Source organism: Chiloscyllium plagiosum, unplaced genomic scaffold (genome assembly GCF_037043375.1).
Source record: "Chiloscyllium plagiosum isolate Xiang-an unplaced genomic scaffold, Cpla_swu_hap1 HiC_scaffold_25, whole genome shotgun sequence".
Classification (NCBI taxonomy): Eukaryota; Metazoa; Chordata; class Chondrichthyes; order Orectolobiformes; family Hemiscylliidae; genus Chiloscyllium; species Chiloscyllium plagiosum.
Genome location: NW_028270163.1, coordinates 6,977,753 through 6,988,983, shown reverse-complemented (window position 1 = coordinate 6,988,983; position 11,231 = coordinate 6,977,753). Strand labels below are relative to the sequence as shown.

The following is an 11,231-nucleotide window of genomic DNA, read 5'->3' as shown; positions in this document are numbered from 1 at the left end:
AGGCAACAGAGGGTTAAACCAGGAAGGAGACGCTGGGACAGGCAGCAGAGGGTTAAACCAGGGAGACACTGGGACAGGCAGCAGAGGGTTAAACCAGGAAGATGCTGGGACAGGCAGCAGAGGGTTAAACCAGGAAGGAGACGCTGGGACAGGCAGCAGAGGGTTAAACCAGGGAGACGCTGGGACAGGCAGCAGAGGGTTAAACCAGGAAGTCGATTCAGCACAAATCACCACCTGGATGTATGTGTGTTCTGAGCAGGAGCAGACTCACTGCAAACTCTCACCAACTTCCAAAGGATGTGAGGTGCCTTTAAGGGGCTCCTCCAGTCTCTGGGTGTAGGTGGGAGTGTTCTCTGCTCTGGCAGTGGACAGCCAATCTTCCTGGGCGCAGAAAGAAAGAGCTGGAGGCAACGAGTGAAGGATGATGGGATTTCTGTTGGGAAGTGGTCGCTGGTCTGTCTCGGCCTTAATCAATGGACTGTCAGTGAAATTCCAGCCCAGTATCGCCCAGCAAGAGAGAATCGATGAACTTCACGTTTTGCAGCACAAGAGGTGAGACAGAGTCTCTGTTGTCTGCACAAATATCCTCCTCAGTTGATGTGGTTGGTGTTGGGTGACATTCCTGGGTTACAGAGTGAAAAGAAAGTCAGGCGTTTGGTACCCATGATACCTCCTGGGAGGGGGGGGGGGGGCTCAGGGTGGACCCTGAGTGAAGGAGAATAGATGGCCATTATTAAATGACCCCCACAGCACTCAGTGTGTCAGGGCTCACATGAGATGTGTCTGTGTGGTCATAGTAGTGGATTCTGAATTGTCTCACTGCAGACCTGCATTCCCAACAGGAATCCTTAGGTGGTGTCTCTCCCCTTTCATAGACCCAGACTAAAGGACGCCCTGCAGTTATGGAAGGGTGCTACATAAATGCCAACTAAATGATGGCTTGGACTCCAACCTAATCATCCTGTCCTGTTCTCCCTCAGTTAGTGATGAGACCTTTCACTGAATAACATCAAAATCAATGGAAATGAACATGAGACAAGGTGTGTAACAGGTCAGTGTATAACAGGCAAGTGAGGCACATAGCGTCACTGACCCAAGTTCAATTCCACCCTCAGGTGACTGTGTGGAGTTTGTACGTTCTCCCCGTGTCTGCGTGGGTTTCCTCCGGGTGCTCCGGTTTCCTCCCACAGTCCAAAGATGTGCAGGTCAGGTGGATTGACCGTGTTACATTGACCAGAGTGTTTAGGGATGTGCTAAACCATGGGAAATGCAGGGTTGTAGGGACAGGGTAAGGGGGGGAGGGGGTGGGTCTGGGTGGAATGGTCTCCAGGGGGTCAGTGTGGACTTGAGGGGTGGAATGGCCTGCTTCCACACTGTAGGGATCCAATGAAGTGTAATAGTGCTTATGTCATGGAGGTGGATGTCATGGAGAGTATGTAAAAAGACAGGTGTATGACAATTATGTGTGCCACGGGTATATCATGGATGAATTTGGGAACAGCCAGGTTGGAATGAGGCAGGTGGATCTGTATTGGGTAAGTGAGTAATAACAGGCTGATGTGTGAAGGATGGGTGGATAACTGGTGTTGGCTGGTGATGACTGTTTTCAAACACGGAAGTGACAAGTCAAGCAATGTGTTCATTTTGATGTCTGCCAGGTTCACTTGTCTCTGAGTCAGAGTGCTCACTGCAAGTTTCAGACCAGAGTTTTGAGCACATTAGCCAGGTTGATGCCACTTCTGTGTCAGACTGAGAGAATGCTGCACTCTCGGATACCATCTTTTTTTATTTCTAAAATATACATTATTCACAAAGTAATCTTGCTATGTATGCATAGTTGCCAGAACAGTTTGATTCTGTGCAGTCTTTACATATGTAAAACAAACAAATGCAAGACACTTCTTACTTATAAAAGACAATATTTACATATATTTGAGGCAAAGGTGTTCGAAAGGCGCGAGAGTGAGGGGGAAAGCGAGCAAACTCCATAAAGCATGTAGATCCTTTCGGATACCATCTGTCAAACAATAGGTCAAACTGAAGTCATGCCTATACCTGCTCAAGGGATCTTGCTGTGCACTGGCTAACGGCCACTTTTCCTACATGACAACATGTGACTGAATTTCAGACTGACTGGCTGGAAAGCACGAAGGGAGATTTGGAGTGGGATAAAGTGCAGGGGCAGCATGGTGGCTCAGTGGTTAGCACTGCTGCCTCACAGCACCAGGGTCCCAGGTTTGATTCCAGCCTTGGGTGTCTGTCTGTGTGGAGTTTGCACATTCTCCCCGTGTCTGCGTGGGTTTCCTCCCGCCGTCCAAAGATGTGCAGATCAGGTGAATCAGCCATGCTAAATTGCCCATAGTTTTAGGTGCATTAGTCAGAGGGAAATGGGACTGGGCGGGTTACTCTTCAGAGAGTCAGTGTGGACTGGTTGGGTCGAAGGGCCTGTTTCCACACTGTAGGGAATCTAATCTAATCTAACAATTTAACTGAATGGACCCCCGTTGTGCTGTGACCAAAAGCCCTCAGACGGTGGTCTTTCCCCACTGTGCATCGGCAGCAGCTGCCCCAAGCTTTAATTTTTCCCTCAGCACATAGTCCTGGACCCTGATTCTATAAAATCTCACAGGGTTTTTAAAATTGTCCGTTATTAACTTGTGTAGCGTTACATCTACTTCAGAATGTGTTGACTTACCTGGCCAAGGTCAAAGCAACGGCCCTCCAGTTTCTGCAGGAGTGTGGGATACCACACCACAACAGCTCCAGGACATGGTTGAGCTTATGGATCTGTAGGCCTTTGTTCTCGTCTGCGCGGGGTGGGAGGGGTGAGTTGGAGCAGTGGGGTGAGAGGGGTGGAGGTCTAGGGGCGGTGGGGTGAGAGGGGAGGAGATCAGGGGGCGGTGGGATGAGAGGGGAAGAGGCCGGGGGGGGCGGGGGGGTGAGGGAGTAGGAGGCCGGGGGGCGGTTAGGTGAGGGGGGAGAAGGTCGGGGGTGGTTGGGGGGTGGTGGGGTGAGAGGGGAAGAGGTCGGGGGTGGTTAGGAGGCAGTGAGGTGAGGGGGAGGAGGTCGGGGGTGATTGGGAGCGGTGGGGTGAGAGGGGAAGAGGTCGGGGGCAGTTGGGGGCGGTGGGGTGAGAGGGGAGGAGGTCGGGGGCAGTTGGGGAGCAGTGGGGTGAGAGGGGAGTAGCTCAGGGGTGGTTGGGGGCGGTGGGGTGAGAGGTGAGGAGGTTGGGGGTGGTTAGGAGGCAGTGAGGTGAGGGGGAGGAGGTCGGGGGTGATTGGGAGCGGTGGGGTGAGAGGGGAGGAGGTCGGGTGGCGGTGGGTTGAGAGGGGAGAGGGTCGGGGGTGGTTGGGGGCCGGTGGGGTGAGAGGGGAGGAGGTCGGGGGGTGGTTGGGGAGCAGTGGGGTGAGAGGGGAGTAGCTCGGGGGTGGTTGGGGGCGGTGGGGTGAGAGGTGAGGAGGTCGGGGGTGGTGAGAGGTGAGGAGGTCGGGGGTGGTTGGGGGCGCGATGGGGTGAGAGGGGGAGGAGGTCGGGGGTGGTTGGGGGGTGTTGGGGTGAGATGACGGGGGTTGGGGCAGTGGGGTGAGAGGGGAGGAGGTCGGGGGGCGGTGGGGTGAGAGGTGAGGAGGTCGGAGGTGGTTGGGGGCGCGATGGGGTGAGAGGGGGAGGAGGTCGGGGGTGGTTGGGGGGTGTTGGGGTGAGATGACGGGGGTTGGGGCAGTGGGGTGAGAGGGGAGGAGGTCGGGGGGCGGTGGGGTGAGAGGGGAGGAGGTCGGGGGTGGTTGGGGGTGTTGGGGTGAGATGAGAGGAGGTTGGGGCGGTGGGGTGAGAGGGGAGGAGGTCGGGGGTGGTTGGGGGGTGGTGGAGTGAGAGGGGGAGGAGGTCGGGGTGGTTGGGGGGTGTTGGGGTGAGAGGGGAGGAGGTCGGGGGGCGGTGGGGTGAGAGGGGAGGAGGTCGGGGGGCTGTGGGGTGGGTTTGGTGCAATTGGATTGCCATTCCTCTGGCCTGGGTATTCTGCTGCGAGAGGGGCAACTTCACCATCACTGAGGGTAAGGAGGTGGTGGGCAGGTGCCTACACGTAGCAATATAGTGGATAGAAACGTTCCCCTGAGACTAATGGACATGGATGCCCTGGTGGTACCGAGTGAGTGACTGGCTTTCACCGGTGCTGGTGATGTCCAGGCTGGTCATTCTGGCTGGAGACTTCAACCATGTCATTGATGTGGGTGGTTGATCATGAGGGGCTGACAGCAAACTGGGCTCCCTGTCCAGATCCCTGATGGAAACGATTCACGTCGCCAAGCTGCACCATGTCATCAGTGTTCCTGCAGACAGAGTGCAGCGTCGATACATGTCCATCCGCTCAAGGAAACATCTCCTGTTTGTGCCCAGCGTGTTCTTGGCCAGATCCACTGACATCAAGGTTCTGCTCTGACCACTGCCTCCTGCTGGCAGACTGTCACCTACTGGATGACCCAATGGACTGGCAAGGGAGCATGGAAGCTGAATGGGAAACCGTTGACCTGGGAAAACATTGAGGAGCTCCAAAGGGATTAGACAGATTGGAGAACCATGGAACCCTTCTTTGAGTCTGGTGGGAAACAGTCCAGGGGAGAATCAGGGGCCTCTTTCTGCTCAAAGGTGCTCAAAAGGCGAGAGACTGAGGGGGAAAACGACTAAATTCCAGTAAAGCATGTAGATCCTTTTGGATACCATCTGTCAAATGATATGTCAAACTGAAGTCATGCCTATACCTGCTCAAGGGATCTTGCTGTGCACTGGCTAATGGCCACTTTTCCTACATGACAACACGTGACTGAATTTCAGACTGACTGGCTGGAAAGCATGAAGGGAGATTCGGAGTGGGATAAAGTGCTTTCTCACAATTTAACTATTATTATTGACTCATGTAGTTTGTGATCTTTTTAGTAACCAAAAAGTGCAAAGGAGAGATTGTATACTGAGAGAGATTAATCTCCTTAGGGTCAAATTACAGTATGGAACAAATCTGCTGCACGCTTTTATCTGTCCATGAATCATATATGTGAATGTGTTTGTGTGTGCGTGTGTGGGCCGGGAGGGATGTGAATGTGTGTGTGTGTGTGTGTGTGTGTGTTAGAGAGAGATTGGCACTGTGTTTGTGTGATGGGAGTTCTGTGCGTGTGTGAGAGAGAGAGAGATTGGTGCTGTGTGTGTGTATGTGATGGGGGCTCTGTGTGCGTGTTGAATTTAATTGAATGTGTACCGAGGCACATTGAAAAGCTTTGTCTTGCGAGCAATACCGGCAGATCACATAGTTAAGTAGCATAGCTAAGTAAATAATAGGTAAATAGCGGCAAAAACCAAAACACAGGTACAGGCGAATGTTAAGAGTTTGAGAGTCCATTCAGTATTCTAACAACAGGAGGGTAGAAACTGTTTTGAAACCGGCTGGTACGTGTGTTCAGGCTTCTGTACCTTCTCCCTGATGGTAGGTGTTGTAGAAAAACATTGCCAGGGTGGGATGGATCTTTGAGAATGCTGGCGGCCTTTCCTTGACAGCGGACCTGGTAGATGGATTCTACAGATGGGAGGTTGGCCTTTGTGATTGTCCGGGCTGAGTTCACCACTCTCTGTAACCGTCTCCGATCTTGAGTGGTACAGTTGCTATACCAGGTAGTGATACATCCAGACAGAATGCTCTCAATGGCACACCTATAAAAGTTGGCAAAAGTATTCACCATCATGTCAAATTCCTCAGCTGCCTGAGGAAGAAGAAACGTTTGTGCATGTGTGATGGGAGCTGAGTGTGTATGTTTGATGGGAGCTCTCTGTGTGTGTATGTGTATGTGGGATAGGAGCTGTGTGTGTGTGCGCGCGCCTTTGTGTGTGTGAATGTGTGTGATGGGAGCTGTGTGTGATAGCATTTGCGTGTCTGTGTGTGTGAGATGGGAGTTGTGCCGGTGTGTGTTTGTATGATGGGAGCTGTGTGTGTGTGTGAGTGAATAGAGCTCTGTGTTTATGTGTATGATGGTAGCTGTGTCTATGGGTGTTTGTGTGATGGATGCTGTGTATGTGTGTGATGGGAGCAGTGTGTGTGTGATAGGAGCTGTGTGTGTATGTGTGTATGATGGGAGCTGTGTGTGTGTTTGTCTGTGTGTGTGTCTGTGTGAGTGTGCATTGGGAGCTATGCGTGTGTATGCGAGCTGTCTGTGTGTGGTTGAGATGGGAGCTCTGTCTATGTGTGTGTATATGTGATGGGAGATGTGTGTGTGAGATGGGACTGTGTGTGTATGTGTGCGTGTGTGTGTGATGGCGTGTGTGTATGGGTGATGGAAGCTATGTGCTTGTGTGATGGTGTGGTGTCTGTGTGATGGTGTGTGTTTGAGAGAGATGGAAGGTGTGTGTGTGAGAGAGAGATGTGAGTTCTGTGTGTTTGAGATGGAAGCTGAGTCTGTGTATGTTTGTGTGATAGGAGCTGTGTGTGTGTGTGTGTGTGTGTGTATGTGTGTGCGTGTGTGCGCGCGATGGGAGCTATGTCTGTGTATGTTTGTGTGATGGGAGCTGTGTGTGTGTGTATATGTGTGTGCGTGTGCGTGATGGGAGCTGTGTCTGTGTATGGTTGTGTGATAGGAGCTATGTGTGTGTGTGTATATGTGTGTGCGTGTGTGTGTGTGCGTGATGGGAGCTGTGTCTGTGTATGTTTGTGTGATAGGAGGTGTGTGTGTGTGTGTGTGTGTATATGTGTGTGCGTGTGTGTGTGTGCGTGATGGGAACTGTGTCTGTGTATGTTTGTGTGATAGGAGCTGTGTGTGTGTGTATATGTGTGTGCGTGTGTGTGTGTGCGTGATGGGAGCTGTGTCTGTATATGTTTGTGTGATAGGAGCTGTGTGTGTGTGTATATGTGTGTGCGTGTGTGTGTGTGCGTGATGGGAGCTGTGTCTGTGTATGTTTGTGTGATAGGAGCTGTGTGTGTGTGTGAAGAGAGCTGTACGTGTGTGTGTGTGTCTGTATATATGTGATGGGAGTTGTGTCTCTGTGTGTGTGATGGGCACTGTGTGAGTGTGGTGGAACCTGAGTGTGTATGTGTGTGTGTGTGAGAGAGATGGCAGGTGTGTATGTGTCTCTGTGTGTGTGTGCGTGATGGGAGCTGTGTCTGTGTGTGGTAGGAGCAGTGTGTTTGTGTGTGTGTGAGATGGAAGCTGAGTGTGTGTGTGTAAGCATGTGTGTGTAATGGGAGCTGTCTGTGTGTGTTTGTGTGATGGGAGTTGTGTGTGTGTCAGTGTGCACGTGTGCGTTGGGAGCTGTTTGTGTATGTGATGGGAGCTATGTGTGTGTGATGGGGGCTGTGTGTGTGGGGTTGAGATGGGAGCTCTGCTTGTGTGTGTGTATCTGTGAGATGGGAGCTATTTGCTTGTATGTGCGAGATGGGAGCTGTGAGTGTGTGTGTGATAGGAGCTGTGTGTGTGTCTGTATGTGAGTGTCTGTTGGGAGCTCTGTTCGTGTGATGGGAGGTGTGTGTGTGTGATGGGAGTTGTGTGGTTGTGTGCGTGTGTGTGGGATGGGAGCTGCGAAGGTGTGCGTGTGGGATGGGAGCTGTGTGTGCGTGCGTGTGTGTGTGATGGGAACTGTATCTCTGTGTGTATGTGTGTGTGATGGGAGCTATGTGTGTCTGTGTGTGTGTGATGGGAGCTGTGTGTGTGTTTGTGTATATGTGTGTGATGGGAGCTGTGTGTCTGTGTGTGTGTGATGGGAACTGTGTGTGTGTGTGATAGGAGCTGTGTGTGTGTGTGTATGTATGAAGGGAGCTGTGTGCCTGTGTGTGTGTCTGTGATGTGTGTGTGTGGGAGATGGGAGGTGTGTTTATGTGTGTAAGAGAGAGATGTGAACTCTGTGTGTGTGTGATGGTGTGTGTGTGTATATGTGTGATAGGAGCTGTGTGCTTGTGTGTGTATGAGGGAGATGGGAGGTGTGTGTGTGTGGTTGAGATGTGAGCTCTGTGTGTGTGTTTGAGAGGAAGCTGAGTCTATGTATGTTTGTGTGATGGGAGCTGTGTGTGTGTGCGCGCGCGCGCACACGCGATGGGAGCTGTGCCTGTGTGTGTCTGTGGGATTGGAGCTGTGTGTGTGTGATGGGAGGTGTGTGTGTGTGCTGGGACGTGTGTGTGTGTGCTGGGACGTGTGTGTGTGTGTGTCTGTGTGATGGGTGCTGCGTGTGTATGCGTGTGTGATGGGAGCTGTGTCTGTGTGTGTATGTGTGTGTGTGACGGGAGCTGTGTGTGTCTGTGTGTGCGATGGGAGCTGTGTCTGTGTGTGTCTGTGGGATTGGAGCTGTGTGTGTGTGTGATGGGAGGTGTGTGTGTGTGCTGGGACGTGTGTGTGTGTGCTGGGATGTGTGTGTGTGTGTGTGTGTGTCTGTGTGATGGGTGCTGCGTGTGTATGCATGTGTGATGGGAGCTGTGTCTGTGTGTGTATGTGTGTGTGTGACGGGAGCTGTGTGTGTCTGTGTGTGCGATGGGAGCTGTGTCTGTGTGTGTCTGTGGGATTGGAGCTGTGTGTGTGTGTGTGATGGGAGGTGTGTGTGTGTGCTGGGATGTGTGTGTGTGCTGGGACGTGTGTGTGTGTGATGGGAGCTGTGTGTGTGGTGTCTGTGTATGTGAGATGGGAGCTGTGTGGTTGTGTGTGTCTGTGAGTCTGTGTCTGTGTGTGAGACATGGGAGCTGTATCTGTGTGTGTATATATGTGTGTGTGTGAATGGAGCTGTGTGTGTGTAATGGGAGCTGTGTCTGTGTGTGTTTGTGTGAAGGGAGCTGTGTGTGTATATGTGTATGATGTGAGCTGGCAGGTGTGTGTATGTGTTAGGAGCTGTGTGGTTGTGTGCGTGTGTGTGTGGGATGGGAGCTGCGTGTGCGATAGGAGCTGTGTGTGTGTCTATATGTGTGTGAGATGGGAGCTGTGTCGGTGTGTGATGGTAGCTGTATATGTGTGTTTGTGTGATGGGAGCTGTGTGGTTGTGTGTGTGAGAGATGGGAGCTGTGTGTATATATGTGTGTGTGATGGGAGCTGTTTGTGTGTGATGGGAGCTATGTGTTTGTGTGTGTGTATGAGTGTGTGATGGGAGCTGTGTGTGTGTGGGGGGTTGAAATGGGAGCTCTGTTTGTGTGTGTGTGATGGGAGCTATGTGGCTGTGTGTATGTGATGGGAGCTGTGTGTGTGCGCGCGTGTGTGTATGATGGGAACTGTGTATCTGTGTGTATGTATGTGTGTGTGATGGGAGCTGTGTGTCTGTGTGTGTGTGATGGGAACTGTGCCTGTGTGTGTATGTGTGTGTGTGATGGGAGCTGTGTATGTGTTTGCCTATGTGTGTGATGGGTGCTGTGTGTCTGTGTGTGTGATGGTAATTGTGTCTATGTGTGTTTGTGTGGTGGGAGCTATGTGTGTATGATGGATGCTGTGTGTGTGTGTGTGTGATGGAAGCTCTGTGTGTGGTGTGTGTGTATGTATGAAGGGAGCTGTGTGTTTGTGTGTGTGTGTCTGTGATGATATGTGTGTGTGAGAGATGGGAGGTGTGTTTATATGTGTAAGAGAGAGATGTGAACTGTGTGTGTGTGAGAGATAGTGTGTGTGTATATGTGTGATAGGAGCTGTGTGCTTGTGTATGTGTTGGAGATGGGAGGTATGTGTGTATGTTTGAGAGGAAGCTGAGTCTATGTATGTTTGTGGGATGGGAGTTGTGTGTGTGATGGGAACTATGTGTGTGTGTGGGGGGTTGAAATGAAAGCTCTGTTTGTGTGTGTGTGTGAGATGTGAGGTGTGTGTGTGCTGGGAGGTGTGTGTGTGTGATGGGAGCTGTGTGGCTGTGTGCGTGTGTGTGTGGAATGGGAGCTGTGTCTGTGTGTGCGTGTGTGATGAGTGCAGTGTGTGTGTCTGTGGGTGTGTGTGATGGGAGCTGTGTGGTTGTGTGTGTGTGATGGGAGCTGTGTGTGTATGTGTGTATGATGGGAGTTGTGTGTGTGTGATGAGACCCATGTGTGTGTGTGTATATGTGTGTGTGATGGTGTGTGCGTGTGGGTGATGGGATCTATGTGCTTGTGTGTGCGTGTCTGTGTGATGGTGTGTGTGTGAGAGAGAGAGATTGATGGTGTGTGTGAGAGATGTGAGATGTGTGTGTGTGTGTGTGTGTTTGAGATGGAAGCTGAGTCTGTGTGTTTGTGTGATAGGAGCTGTGTGTATCTATGTGTGTATGTGTGAGCGTGTGCGTCTGTGTGTGCGTGGTGCAATGGGAGCTGTGTCTGTGTGTTTGTGAGATGGGAGCTGTGTCTGTGTGTGTGTGTGATGGGCGCTGTGTGTGTGTGATGGCAGTTTTGTGTGTGTGTGTGTGTGAGATGGCAGTTTTGTGTGTGTGTGTATGTTGGGAGCTCTGTTTGTGTGTGTGTGTGCCTGTGAGATGGGAGCTGTGGCTGTGTGTGTATGTGATGGGAGCTGTGTATGTGTGTGATGGGAGCAGTGTGTTTGTGTGTGTGTGAGATGGAAGCTGAGTCTGTGTGTTTGTGTAATGGGAGCTGTGTGTGTGCACTTGCGTGATGGGAGCTGTGTCTGTGTGATGGGTGCTGTGTGTGTATGTGTGTGTGATGGGAACTGTGTCTGTGCATGTTTGTGTGATGGGTGCTTGTGTGTGTTTGTGGGATTGGAGATGTGTGTGTGTGCTGGGAGGTGTGTGCGATGGGAGCTGTGTGGTTGTGTGCGCGTGTGTGGGATGGGAGCTGTGTCTGTGTGTACGTGTGAGATCGGAGCTGTGTGTGTGTCAATGGAGCTATGTCTGTGTCTGTGTCTGTGTGTGATGGGAGCTGTGTGAACGTGTGTATGATGTGAGCTGTGTGTGTCTGTGTGAGTTTGTGTGCTGGGAGGTGTGTGTGTGATGGGAGCTGCGTGGTTGTATGCACATGTGTGTGGGATGTGAGCTGTGTCTGTGTGTGCGTGTGTGATGGGAGCTGTGTGTGTGTGTGTCTGTGTGTGTTGAATTGGGAGCTGTGTGGTTGTGTGTGTGTGCATGTTGATGGGTGCTGTATGTTTGTGTGAGAGAGAGAGATATGGGAGCTGTGTTTGTGTGTGTGTGATGGGAGCTGTGTGTGTAATGGGAGCTGTGTGTGTGTGGGGTTGAGATGGGAGCTGTGTCTCTGTGTGTGTGATGGGAGCTGTGTGTGTCTGTGTGTGTGTGATGGTAGCTGTGTGTGTGTGTGTGTTGGGAGCTGT

The 11,231-nt window shown here is 51.7% G+C and overlaps 1 protein-coding gene across 2 annotated transcripts in view; it reads left to right on the top strand.

Moving 5' to 3' along the window:
- The first annotated feature begins 261 nt into the window (after positions 1 to 261).
- The window catches only part of LOC122562003 (transient receptor potential cation channel subfamily V member 6-like), a 63,853-nt gene continuing 52,883 nt past the window's right edge, over positions 262 to 11,231 (top strand). The window contains exon 1 of one of the 2 annotated variants that reach the window (XM_043714372.2): positions 262 to 552. In XM_043714372.2, the coding sequence (XP_043570307.2) occupies positions 422 to 552 (131 nt within the window). In that variant the 5' untranslated portion in view covers positions 262 to 421. Of the gene's footprint in view, positions 553 to 968; positions 1,041 to 11,231 lie in introns of those variants that run through there. The other variant, XM_088000815.1, reaches the window with a different exon arrangement.